This window comes from Cydia pomonella, chromosome 14 (assembly GCF_033807575.1).
Source record: "Cydia pomonella isolate Wapato2018A chromosome 14, ilCydPomo1, whole genome shotgun sequence".
Taxonomy (NCBI): domain Eukaryota; kingdom Metazoa; phylum Arthropoda; class Insecta; order Lepidoptera; family Tortricidae; genus Cydia; species Cydia pomonella.
The window spans coordinates 12,330,577-12,345,058 of record NC_084716.1 but is presented as its reverse complement, the minus strand read 5'-3'; the positions used below and the strand labels follow the sequence as shown (position 1 = coordinate 12,345,058).

At 33.4% G+C, this 14,482-nt stretch overlaps 1 protein-coding gene across 1 annotated transcript in view; it reads left to right on the top strand.

Annotated features, from left to right (window-relative positions):
• The window catches only part of LOC133524974 (head-specific guanylate cyclase), a 150,438-nt gene extending 140,034 nt beyond the window's left edge, over positions 1–10,404 (top strand). Inside the window, exons 12-15 of the mRNA XM_061861148.1 lie at positions 1,251–1,394; positions 1,901–2,055; positions 7,236–7,377; positions 8,163–10,404. Coding sequence (XP_061717132.1) covers positions 1,251–1,394; positions 1,901–2,055; positions 7,236–7,377; positions 8,163–8,240 — 519 coding nt within the window. The 3' untranslated portion in view covers positions 8,241–10,404. The remainder of the gene's footprint in view (positions 1–1,250; positions 1,395–1,900; positions 2,056–7,235; positions 7,378–8,162) is intronic.
• Positions 10,405–14,482: the final 4,078 nt, after the last annotated feature.

Sequence of the window (14,482 nt, the reverse complement as noted above, 5' to 3'; positions counted from 1 at the left end):
ATATCACTTTTAACTCTGACATAACCAGTTATTGCAATCAGAATTTTCTCCTGGTAGGAGCGGTATTTTTATTTTAAAATTTGTTTTGCCTTTGATATTGGTATGATACTACGATGGTTCAAGCTGATAGGTAAGGTGCGAAATTTACTGCAAGTAGTGTCACTAGGCATTTCACTCGCACTTATCAGTGCCCGAGGATATAAATATTATAATAGGACATCCTTCATACCGCTCTAGGAACATAGTCTCTAGAATTCTAATTCTAGGAACATAGTCCGCTCTAGAATTTAAAGAAGTAAATGGTTTTTTCGCTCGCATTTTACTCACATGCAAGAATACGGCCTAGCCAGCTTGACAATCGCTGTTATAAAACGGCAATCGACACTTAAATAATCGGCCCGATTCGAAGAATGATTAAGACACGTTTAAGATCTTGGAAAGGTCGATAACTAAACGACATGTCAAAATTGACGTTTATTTCGATTCCGCTGTGATCCCAATAAGATCTATCCACGATATTTCTAACGTCCAAGTGACATTGGTTGCCCGAATTGAGCTGCTTCTGTCAATTATACGACATACAAATGATATCTAAACCAGAACTTATCGTACTGAATGTATAAGAATAATCACGTGACCTTTCGTATCATCTGTAATTCGGCCGCCGCATATTTGGCTAGAAGTTTTACCTAAAATGAAGTAAATTCGTGCGCGCGCGTGCGTGCGTTGTGCAAGTTGCAACTTATTTCTCGTTGTAGGTAGTCTTGGATAGAAATTGCACTTATTCTGCACGCAGTGCGTATTGAATTGCGGACATTGCGATGCGTTAGTTTTCATCGTGTAAAAAAATATTTGGTATCATTTTTCTCATGTTTTTGTACTATCTATAAATATAAAGTTAGTCTGAAAGATGATACTGATCTTAATAATTGATTACTTGTAGTTTGTTACTTTTTTACCCCTCGTTTATCGTTATCTACTTGTTAACGTATTATTCTGTATCCAGCCAAACACTATGCTATACTATTCGGTATTAGTGAAATTATGGCAGGATACCGAATAGTGGCCGAATATTCGTTGCATCTCTAGTCACAAATATCTGGACACGCACTCTAACGCTTTGACAATAGAGGCATGTTCCGATATTTGTGTCTACCTTGGCCGCTCCGATATATCTGATGGCGACTGTACGGGTTTGTCGTGACGTAAGTTATTAGAATTTCTGAAACTACTTTTGCTTTTTTGCCCAGGTGGAGACGATAGGCGACGCGTACTGCGTGGCGAGCGGACTGCACAAGAAGATCGACACGCATGCGCCGCAAATCGCGTGGATGGCCATGCGCATGGTCGAGACGTGCGCGCAGCACTTCACTCACGAAGGGCATCCTATTAAGGTTTTCAAGAATGATTACTCATGCCATTTAAGTATTAATTTGTTTTTAATTTTGTGAGAGTAGGGCCTTATTTAAATTCGTTATGCAATATCATTAACCTTGGAACGATGCACGTAACGGAACGGAACGTTTAGCATATTTGCTAATATAAGCCTTAGTGGGTTGCTCTAACACGAGGACTCCGCGTGGTAAAATAATATACGTTAGAATGCAAAGAGAAATTTTACAGGATTCTTTTTTAATTCGATGTCTTAGATTAGATAGCAATTAGGGGTTTTCAAACCCCTACATTACTCGTAATTTTGTAGATTCAAAAAACTACCTATACTGCTCTCACAAGCCCAAAACTAAATTATTTTGAAAATGGAATTTTATGATACAGAATTTAAGGTATAATTTTTGCATTTAATTTTGATTTGAGATACTAATTGGCTTAGCAGGTCAGTGTATAAAACAAGCTTGATTATTGATTCTTTTTTGACACTTTACTTTCTTTTTGTCGATAGATGCGCATAGGCCTCCACACCGGGACTGTATTAGCCGGAGTGGTGGGACGCACTATGCTCAAATACTGCCTCTTCGGACACAACGTCACTCTGGCCAACAAGTTCGAATCCGGCTCTGAACCTTTGAAGATTAACGTTAGTCCAACCACATACGAGTAAGTATATAGGCTAGACTTTAGTATTCCTTTTGTGTCCTGACTTTGGTTGTGCGTACGTGGAGCTATTGAATCTATGCCAACGAACTAGAATAAATATAGAAATTTGACTAGAGCTGCAGAAATGATCCCACGTGTAATAGATAACAAAATAGATAGATTATTTTTATTCCAAACACATAAACAGTCAAATAAAAGAGAACATAGTGAGAATAAAGTGTCACGAAATGGCCTCATCTCAGCATGTTGCTGGCGACTTCCAGCGTTGATCTTCCGATGAGACTATCAACTAAGAAAAATTGTGCCCTGAGCTACTCAACTGCACTGCTGCGCGCAGCTTGACAGCATCAAATATTGTAATGCCGCGCAAGGACACATAGAATTTTATTTTATCCTATCAAAACTATGGAGGGTAAGAAGAGGAATCTATGTGTATGAAAAGTCTCCATCAAAAAACCTTAAATATTTGGCGCCACGATACATAGCGAATAAAATTTTGACTTTGATAAAAATAAAAGCAAATCACAGACAGCGCATTTCACTTCGTCAATAACGTCTAGATCATGTCATGTCCTTGTGCTACCCTAGCGTCACCGGAGAGATTTCGAACTATTATTTACAGCTGCCGGCGGACACTTTAGCAACAGTTCTCCCATAAGAGATGGTTCTCCTTACCTCTACCCTCCATAATCAAACTTTTACAAACCAAGCACAACTTTTTTTGAATAGCGAGAAATTGTGTATTGGGTAATATTCAAAGCTGCGTGTGTGGAGAAACGATAACTGTCTGTCTTTTGAAATCAAAATGTACTAAGAGCTTATACTTAATTATATTCTGTCGCTGGCCGCGATCTTAGACAAGCAGCAAGTACCTAAGTAGTCGTATCTGCCGTCGAGGAAAGCTCTACGCACTACTGACGTAAAAAACAACAACAATCTAAGTAATAGATAGGCCTAAGGGATAGGTCATTCTGCAGATCAGAAAAACACGGGAGTGCAATCATATCATATGAGAATGTCGGAAACGTCTTACTTAGTTATCTCTATGACAGTGATGGTAATGAGATAGATTGTATCTAGTGACGCCATATTGCGAAATCCACCATTTCATCTTTCTACACCGCAATGCATTTCGAATAGTAAATATTTTGTAAAATAGATAACAGTGCTGTTAGTCCAAGCACCGACGATGTTTAGGCAAACCAGTGTAAACTCGAGTTCTATTATAACTACGCGTATTATATCTTTCGGATAGATTTAATATCATTAAAAAAAACATGGCATTAACAGTGACAACTGACCCCCGTATTCATAAACGTCTACTAAAGTTAACAAGCCGCTAATAATCGTTTGTCCCTTTCCGACGTATCGGTATGATGGAAAGGGACAAATGATTATTAGCGGTTAGTCTTTCCGCCAGAGAATTGGCAGCCATTGCGTCAGTCGTCAATTTCGTGTTGCCGGCCACTGTCCGTCTGGTCCAGCGGGTTAAGACGCGGACTGCTTAACGAGTGTTACGGGTTCGAATCTCGCCCGGTGACTAACTTTTGTTTTTTTTTTATATGTTCAAGTTTATATATCATGTTTTAAATTTTATTGTTTTAGACAAGTTTAATTTAGTAAAAAAATGACCTATGTAATACGAGAAATTGACAATAGATGGAGTTACTTTGTGACGAGTGCTGTAAGGTTAAAATCGATTGTAAATAATAATAATTGTCAGTTCACATTTTACTTTTTAAGATTATCACCTATACACCACCATATTACAATTAATAGTTATAACCGAGCAAAGCTCGGTCGCCCAGGTACTGATATCTAAGTGACGTAATTTAAATAATATCATCTGATGCTGACATCAGAGTTTACGTTCGAGTTGGCCTGTAAGTACTATTCTGTGATCCAGTTATTACGATTATCTATGGTTTTCAAGGAGCGAATTATGTCTAATTTTTTAGAATGAAATATAATAACAGGTACTTATTTTTAATACGTATAAACCCCCGGTTCCCACCGTTAATTAATTACATAATGCATTATTATAAACGGTATAACACGAGGCGAATACTTGATAAGCAACGATATGAACAGTCCAGCCGACACGAGAGAAGCCCACCGCAAATACTCTGAGTGCTCTCTGGATCCCTCAAACAGAGAGTGTCTCTTGATTCTGATGGTTTAATTAAATTGCTCTTGCCATTTGGATGTATGTTCGTGGAACCAGTGCGTTTATTTAACCCTTTAACACTTAGATAATATACGGCAAAGAGCTTTGGTTTCATTGCACCTAAATATCATAATGCCATTGTATTTATACTCGTATCTCCTAAATTTCATAACAACTCGGTCCCAAAGTCGTATTTACAATTTTTTTACAATCTGCCGGAGCTCAAGACGGATAATATTGGATAAAATAGCACTCATGAATGTAAGTAAGTTGATATTTAGGTATTATGACACCACGTCAATTTGAAGTTTAGGCATTTTGGGAATGTAGTAATTTGAAAAAAAAGTTAGGCATTCTGAGATTCAAGCAGTTTGAAACTATTCCCTTTTGAAATCTAGGAATTTTGGTACACGGGTAAAATGAAATTAAGATTAAATGAAACTCATATCATCTGTTTGTATTTTTGAACAGATTTTTAGGTCTTTAAATAGGAGGCGATGAGGCTTGAATCATGTATTGTTTTTTATCTGGAGTGTTAAAGGGTTAAGGGCTGGTTTAATAATTGTTACAAGCTTTTATTTAACTTGCAATTACATATTTTGTGTGGGTCAAATCTTGCATGATAAATTTGACCCCGGTTTCCGATGAAGCTGAAAATTTGGATACATATGTATGTAGGGTGACAATGCAATATTATGGTACTATGGAGCTGATCTGATGATGGACACATGAGGTGGCCATAAGAACTCAGTGATAAAACAACGCAAACTAATTGTGGTATCGTGTGTCTCAATCGCGCTAATATATATATATTAAAGTTTATTAATTTTAAATAAAATGTATCTAAAAATGTATTACCCTATTTATTACCAGTTCAAAAACAATAAATAAAATAAATTGACATTATTACACAAATTGACTAAATACCACAGTAAGCTCAATAAGGCTTGTGTTGTGGGTATTCAGACAACGACATATATAATATATAAATACTTAAATACATAGAAAACACCCATGACTCAGGAACAAATATTCTTGCTCATCACACAAATAAATGCCCTTACCAGGATTTGAACCCGGGACCATCAGCTTCATAGGCAGGGTCACTACCCACTAGGCCAGACCGGTCGTCAAACAATCCACTTATTATGTAAATTATCCGCAACACAGGCTATATATATGTATATAATCGTATAACAATTAACTGTTTCGAGTAGTATTCAGAAAAAGAAACAGTGACCAGAAATTAGCAAGTATATAGTCTTCTACAGTCCACATACGTAAAGCTACATGCTATTACATGCAACACTTTTCTAAAATAAGTAATTAAATGTTCCTGCTAATTTTATCAATAAAAACCGGAGTGTTTACAGACTAACTTACCAGTTTTTTTTTTTAAGTAAAAAGGCATAACGGATTCAAAACTGTTGTAGATTAAAACATATTAACTGGGTAACAAGTTTATTTTTTCATATAAAACCCCAAATGTTTAAACGTCCTTTGGTATTAAAAAACAATTCAAATAGATCTAGATTACACAAATTCCTTACAGAACACACCCAAAGCAATAGTAAATAAAGACTTTCCACGACAACAAAGAGAAAGCCACGTATTTAACTAAATTGCGTATCACTGCCGAACAAAAAGTTCAATCTAACTTCAACATACCTGGCTTCGTTATTAGTTCTTACTCACCAAACATCTGTCTCGACTGTGATCATCCCTAGAATAAATGGACCCCGAAATTCATGACAACTAAAGGTAATAGAAGATCCTACCTACTGGATCACTTGGGGCAATATGATCAAAGCGTTGTATAGCCCAGATTCCATTTCAATCGCATACAGAGCACAGGCAATTCCAACACTATAAAAACCATAACCGGCATAAGTGTACTCTCTGATTGTGTATAAACTTACTAAACTGAAGTTCACAGTTATTTTGGCTTGCCTAACCCTTTCTGTACGGGTGACAACCAGAGTTGCCAATTAGGCATCATCACTGTAGTACGGGTGTCAACTATAGTTGATCGAAACAAGGACGAAGTTTGAATTTTTTTTTCAACCAACTTAGACCTTATATGTTGGTAATAACGATGATATTTAGTAGTAGCATTAGTATAGATTCAAAGAAAAAAATGGCAAAACATTCTGGTAGATGGCGTTAAAACAAATATTTATTTAAAAATCCCGCATTTTTTCTGTCAACTGGGGTTGACACCCGTACTCCACGAGTGCAGAAAAAGTAACTCAATATGGCGGCAAATAGTGTTGTTATATATTTCATCGAGTTTTAGTAGTTAGGCTAGTTGCAAGTGTTATAGTTGTAAATTTCGTGATTTATAGAATAATTATAAAAAAAAGTTATAAAATTGGATTATATTACAGTGTATGGTAATAAAAAATAATTATATGTTCTTAAGATTAAAATAGTAATGATCTCTGCTACACTTTCTTATTTTTACCCTTGAGCAGTACAGATAAATATCGACAACTGTATCCATAGGTGCACTTCACTATTTTATTCAAATGGCAGTCGTGTTTTTATGTTGCTCTAAAACGGTTGATATTTTTGCATTTTGTTAATAATTATTATCATTTCAAGGCCTTGTTCTATTCAAAATATCATAAACTAATATTTACAAAACTAACAATAGTTAAAATCGCTTGTAGTAACTTACATTTATACTTTTTTTAGTGAGAGATATTACGCGTCAAATATAAAGTACTAGTGATTATAAGTGCAATAAGTGAGTAGTTATCAAAAGTGCATAATGTTTTTAATGTGTGTACAAAATTTCAACCGCACAGCTGTTATATTTTAGAAAATACACGTAAGTGAAAATATGTCTAACCGCCGACTCTCGCAAAGACATGCCCGTATTGAGGCGGTGCTAGGCGTTCCAAGTCCCCGTACAGAAAGGGCTAAGCATTCGCTTTTAGGAATATAGAACTAGTTGAAAGCGAAACGATAAACCATAAGAGCGAATCAATTCCAAGGAAACTTTTCGCAGGTGGCTGATAAAATTTCCGGGCTTCGAGATGGAGCCTCGGGAGCGCTCGTGTCTCCCCAATTCTTTCCCCAAGGACATACCGGGAACGTGTTATTTTCTACATAAGTACAACCATCCTGGAACAGACCCGTCCGCGCCGCAGGTAACTTGCTTTTTCGGTTTTAGATTACCTCCCTTTTTCTATTCTTTTGCTACATGTTTGTTATGATCCTTTTGTTTCGGCAATATGTTTTTTAAGTTTTTTAGGTTAGCTAGGTTTTTTACAACATACTCTCTTATTAAATGTCTGTACTTATGAGATGAATTTACAAAGAAATTAATTAGAAAAGAAAGCGATGTCTAAGTCGCATGTTTCAAAAAATATTTTTGTCACGTAAATAAATTATTGCAAGAGAAAATATAATTGTCTATGTTATTAAGCGTAATTTCATAATTGCTGCGAAAACCTTTGACTACAGAAGACCCAAAACCAAATTCGGCTTTGATTTCAAATTATGTTATAAATTAAGTGTGGACAATTAGGTTTTACCCCAAAATCTCCTATTTAAACATGAAGGAGTTGAAAATTATTTATTTATACAAAGTAATTGAACGTTTATCAACCATTTACTAAATTCAGTTACATGCAAAACTTCATTAAGTTGCCCTGTGTGAATCGTTCATTTGAACTAATCTTTTGTATATTTTAACTTTTTATGGCCTAATTTCGCCCCTAAAATATTTAATTTGCGGCTGAACAAAGTTGATGTCAAACTTTAAGACCGCCATTGAAATTATCTAAGTTTTCCTTACCCATTGTTCTGTTAATGTCCCGAACCTAAATCACCTCAGAAATTCGCCCAAAAACCTCGGGTCGTTCCCAAGAGCTGCTAAGTTTAAATCATTCTTTGTAACTTTAGAAGTTGAGTAATTTGTTTTCTTTGACAGGTCAAACATATAGAAGATGCATTGAGAGATTTCGGGATTGGGCCAGCGAAAGCAGACGTCACTGAAGAGCCTACTTAGTGCCGGTAAAGTGAAACACAAGTATAGAATTTAGGAGTCAATGTCTTTTGCCGTAGCTTCACGTTAATTCTTATGAAAAAACACGTGGATTTGGTATATATTAATAGCCAGATAAATAAGTATTCAAAGTCAAAAAATCGAGGGTTAAAATCCATCGCAAAAAACGTCGCAAATAGGTATCGAGATAAAAAAAAGTAGGTTATTTATTTAGTATAATATTTCGAGTTTCGGTACCTGTAAAAAATTAAATAACTTAAAATTGTTTAATAAAGAGGAACAAGCCCGAAATTGCTACTGACATTGGCTAAATGTTTTCAAGCTAAATTTATGCAATAAGTATCTAAAGAATATTTAATTTCAGTATTCAGGGAATCTACATCAAAAGAAATTTGCATGAAAAGGCGCGTTATATCACAGATTAAATAATATTGTAGCTTATTCGCGACGCTTAGCCAGAAAGAAACCAGTTTTTTAAGTTGACTAGTCGATTTCATGCGAGAAAAATATTTTGTAAAAAAACCCTTGGGAAAACCAAGTCCGCCGCGATGGCAGCTGTGCTTATTAAGTATGAGCCATACTCCTTTTGGTCTTAAGAATCTACAGCAAGCTCGGTTTCCCATACAAACTTATTTACGCTCTCATTTTAAAATAACTAGCTAGATTGCTCTGAAACTTTGCACTTACAATAGGATAAGATATATCTATGCCTGTAATTAGTTCATATAGCTTCAGATACTATAGTTAAAGAAATACAGCAAGTTTTTCATACAAAACTTGTTTTTTTTTGCTCTATTTAGCTGGTTTTGTAAACTGGAGCTATACATATAAACTAATTACAGGCATAGATATATCTCATGTTATTGTATGTGCAAAGGTTCATTACAATCGTTGGTACCTTTAAAATGAGAATAGAAACTCCGTTTGTATGGTAACGTGAAATTCGGCCAAGCTTGCCGCGAACTCTTAAAAGCGTATCTTCTGCAGAATTATATAATCTGTAGTAAAGCACCTTCTGTACTAAGTAGGCAAGATTTCTCGAATATTCTCTACAGTGTAAATATCTACATTAACTGTAAATGTTTAAATTTGTGGATCAAACGTTTCATGGTGCGATTACCCGAAGTTTGATATTAGTAAGTACTTTCCTTTGGTCCGTTTGTCGAAGTTTCTGCTTGTTACATTTCCATTCGGTATTTTCGGTCTAGCCTTGGCAAGTCTGTGTATTAGATATTATAATAAAGTTAAGTAGACTGGAAATATAATTACGATTGTAGGTCAACAAACATAGAAACTAAAACTACTGTAGTATTTAGGTACGGTTTATACAAGATCTGAAGATTTTGCTTAGTATGTAGCAAGATTTTTTTATTAAATCTTTGGTATAGTTCTGACTAACCTAAAAAACGGTTACTACAGCGTGCAGCGCAGGAAAGGTTTTAATCTGATTCTCGAATGTCCAATTGAAGAGTACCTAACAGGTTTTAAAGGAAATTACATTCGTAGTCTAGGATACGAATCTATAAATTATATTTTACAGGACGAAGAAGAGGCGCAAACTTAATTTTGTATTTTGAGCTGATTTTACAGTTAAACTATTCAAAATTTAATCATATTTCACTAATGAAGTCGCAAAAGAATAACTGACTATTCTTTGAATGAACAAAAAATGTAAACATATTCGCTAAGTTGTACCTGTTATATAAATAAATGATGTTTTACGATGCCGTAAAATTTATTTAGTATAAAAGATAAATGTAATTTTGAAAACTAAACAACAGCATGAAGCTTTTCACAAGACTTCTAGCTAATTTAATAAAATACTCTTTTAGACACTCTTTTTATAATTAATAGCTATTAAAGCCTGTAACCGAGAAAAAAACTGTACATGTAAATGTTTATAAAAGTACCAAAATGTAAAAACATAATTGTATTTCAATATATAGTGATCTATGTGAAGCTTTACAATCTCGTATATTTATAATTGTACATAAAATTGAACCTGGGATAATACGACTTACATAGTTTTAATGCAATTCATCGTAGGCATAATTATTGCATAGGATTAGAATAATTTTGAAATTCACCTTGTGAAGTAAAGTCGGTTTTGTAACACATTTTAAACTCAGGGTAAACTTGGGCCTTGGGGGTTCAAATTAAAATTAATGTTATTAATAAATGCTTGAAAGAATATAATCTTTTCTTATTTTTCGAATTGAATTCGAATCAAATGTGCTAAAAACAGTTTATATATTTCTTTAAGTTCTAATATTGGGTGATGATGTTCAAATCAAATAAATAAATAATTAAGTTTGCGATAAAGCGACATTAAATAAAATAACGACTTTTCTTACTTGAATAAGGTGAATGACAAAATTATTTTATTAAAGCTATTAAGTTAGATGTTACATTATAAATATTTCGAAAACTCACACCTATTCCATAATTAACATAAATTTAATATTAACTAGCTGGTTTTGTGGGATGTTTTATTTACAGAAAAATCTAAATTACTCATGTATTTTAATTACCTATATTTATGTGATGTTATACTTATTGATAACATTTGTGAATAACTTAGCTATCAAAGACATTCCTTTGTTTCTTCCTAGAAATGTATCATTTTATTTCGTTGATGAATAATAACGAATAACACTTTTCTTGTTCAACTTATAAATATTGTATAAGTATTAGCAATAAGATCTATGTAGGTTTGTATGAAAAAGCGTACGTTCTAAAGTAGTTAATATGCTTTCAGCAAACTTTGATACTCACAACTAGATTATATAAGAACCCAATGCTTCTACAAATTTACCTACATCTAAAGCATGATGCAAAGGGTCTAGCAGGCTAAGCGAACAAGAAGTGCCCCCAACGACGGATTTTGTCGATATTTCTGGTAGTGTACTGTTAGGTCCTAAGGACCCTCCATGCTTAACATCAGACCTCGATTCTCTTTTGTTTGCGAGTTATTCAGGATAACGTAAAATAATTAGGGTATCATTGAAAGTGTCATATTTTATAAACGATTCAAGTTGCGTGAACCAAACAAAATTATATTTGATAACAATAAAAAAAACTACAAAATGCATATTTTTTACCAGCATCCTGTCCTTAAACTTCATTGCAAAAAATATAAATATTTTTTTCCTTCCAATTTTTTTTTTACTTTTCGCGGAGGTACACCTCCAAAAAAAATGCATGAGTAGCCACTAATTCCCACTACATACACATATAAAAATATTTGCACAAATGTTCGTGCTTCATGTCAAAAAAAAAACGATTCTCCAATAAGTAGTCACTGGCATTATATGTACAGATAGAAGTACATCAACGATGACGTGTCAGCTTTGATAACATCTGACACATAATATTATCTGCATTTGTTTTTTGCATTTTGTAGTGGAAAATGGAAAACATTAAATGCAAGTCTTGTAAAAAAACATTAAAAAATATCCGTGGGAAACAAAAATGCATAGAAACAGAGCAAGAGGCTGATTTATATAGCAAATGCAGTAATATGTTAATTTGCATAAATGATTTATTGTGTGGTAAGTGTCGACTTTTATTATATAAACATAAAGCAGTAGGTTGCAGACGCAGAGCCAGCATCGCCAATTGTTGTGCATGTACTCGCAGAAGTTGATGCTACTGCTTTATGTTTATACACTAAAAGCCGACACTTACCACACAATAAATCATTTATGCAAATTAACATATTAGTGCATTTGCTATATAAATCAGCCTCTTGCTCTGTCTCTATGCATTTTTGTTTCCCACGGATATTTTTTAATGTTTTTTTACAAGACTTGCACTTAATGTTTTCCATTTTCCACTACAAAATGCAAAAAACAAATGCAGATAATATTATGTGTCAGATGTTATCAAAGCTGACACGTCATCGTTGATGTACTTCTATCTGTACATATAATGCCAGTGACTACTTAGTGGAGAATCGTTTTTTTTTGACATGAAGCACGAACATTTGTGCAAATATTTTTATATGTGTATGTAGTGGGAATTAGTGGCTACTCATGCATATTTTTTTGGAGGTGTACCTCCGCGAAAAGTAAAAAAAAAATTGGAAGGAAAAAAATATTTTTATTTTTTGCAATGAAGTTTAAGGACAGGATGCTGGTAAAAAATATGCATTTTGTGGTTTTTTTATTGTTATCAAATATAATTGTGTTTGGTTCACGTAACTTGAATCGTTTATAAAATATGACACTTTCAATGATACCCTAATTATTTTACGTTATCCTGAATAACTCGCAAACAAAAGAGAATCGAGGTCTGATGTTAAGCATGGAAGGTCCTTAGGACCTAACAGTACACTACCAGAAATATCGACAAAATCCGTCGTTGGGGGCACTTCTTGTTCGCTTAGCCTGCTAGACCCTTTGGTTTCCTAATGGTATTGAAAAAAATTTTTTTTAATACATTACCTTAAATAAACACTGATATGATACTTGAGATACAAAAATAATGACAGATTTGATTTATAATATATTAAATATGAAACAAACAAATATTTTAAATTATCCGGAACGAGTTTCCAATGGAAAATGAAGAATTTATTTCTGTTGTTGACATCGCTCACTTATTGGATGAATATACGCCAACACTTTTTTTTTAATCTGAAACATATTTTTCTTTCCATTCATTATTTCTTGATTTTTCGCATAACAAAAGTTACCATTATTTATTATCTATATTGATATTTTCTATGCGTATTTTTTTCATTAAATCACCAGACCTGTCAAAAATCTTTTGAATATCTCGGCAATGGTAATATTCAAATGAAGAAATCTAAACTCCATCAAAGTTACCAGAGGCAAAGTTTCAGAAGTAATTGGGTCCTCTCATTCTCTTAAGTAATTTTACATTCCTGCTTAAGGGTGTAAATATGAGTTGTTTATTGAGTTATTTTGACAAGATATTTGTTGCGTACATAATTTAGTATCAAGTACTTTTTGTTCAGCTTGACTATTTTAATACTGTTACTTATTGATATTATGGTATCAGTAAATGACAGAAAAGTCAGATAATAAATGTTACATTCCGATAAAACTGTTAAAATTTTTGCAGTGTTGTGATTTAGCATTACAAGGCCTATTATTATTAGAATAAGTTTCAATATGCTATGTCTAAAGCGTTGACAGCACATATCGCCTAGGTTAGGTTCCATCTAGTCATTACGTAAGTATAGAGGCTCTTAGAAGTATTGCTGTTACCAATCGTTTTTAAGCTTAAGTATTTACTGCAGAATAAGTATTTAATAAGTTTTTTTCTCATTCTTTTCTGTAACAGTTTTTATTGCCGGATTCTAGTCGTATTAGTTACTAAGAAAAAGAAAAACACATAAATAACTATTATAATAGACAATAAAATGTATTAAATAACGACCTAACTGCTTAAATATTTAGCCGAAAAAGAATGAAAACTAAAAAAAATATCGAATGAAGTATATGTACACTGTGAATCTAGAAGCACTTGAGTTACGTTTTGTTGTAAATATATTTGACTGTAATAAGTTTACGTGGTAATTTAAACATGATGTTTCCCTTATTTGACAGAGTTCTGTTGAAAGCGATCAACCTTTCTTTGTCAAAGTTTAAAACTTTAGAGCGATCAGTTAGATCGCTTTCTGAATTGATAATTTCCATTTATTATACAGGTTGGCCCAAAAATAAGTTGTAAAACTTTTACTGCGACAAGTTCTTGATAATGTTAACAACATGTTTGCGTTTGTGTATCAGTGAGTAAAGGAGAATACTTTAGAGGTAATACGTTTTGGTTTAGTTAAATGATGAATTTTATTTTTAATGACATTTTGTAAAAGAAGTGTAAGAAAAATTCATATTACAAAAAATTGTCAAAAAAATTGTCAATGCACTTTTGAGCCGACCTGTATTGTGTGCAAAATTATTATCTGTTAATGTATCTCGATATACCCGATCCGCAATATAGTTTTAGGTATCTAGACTGTACAAAACTTGGATTTATTATCAGCTTCACGTAGTGCACAATATTGTTTTTAGCCTTACTTCAAATTCTAATTTACTTGACACAAAGTACTACTACCAATTTTAAATTGCTGCCCTTGCTATGAAATTATAAATAGATATGTGCACAACATCAAATACAAATAGGATTGCCTTTAAAGTGAGAAAATGCAGTATGTACTCTTCTCAAGTTATTCTTTATAAGTTTATTAAATGTAAATGTATATAAACTAAATGTTA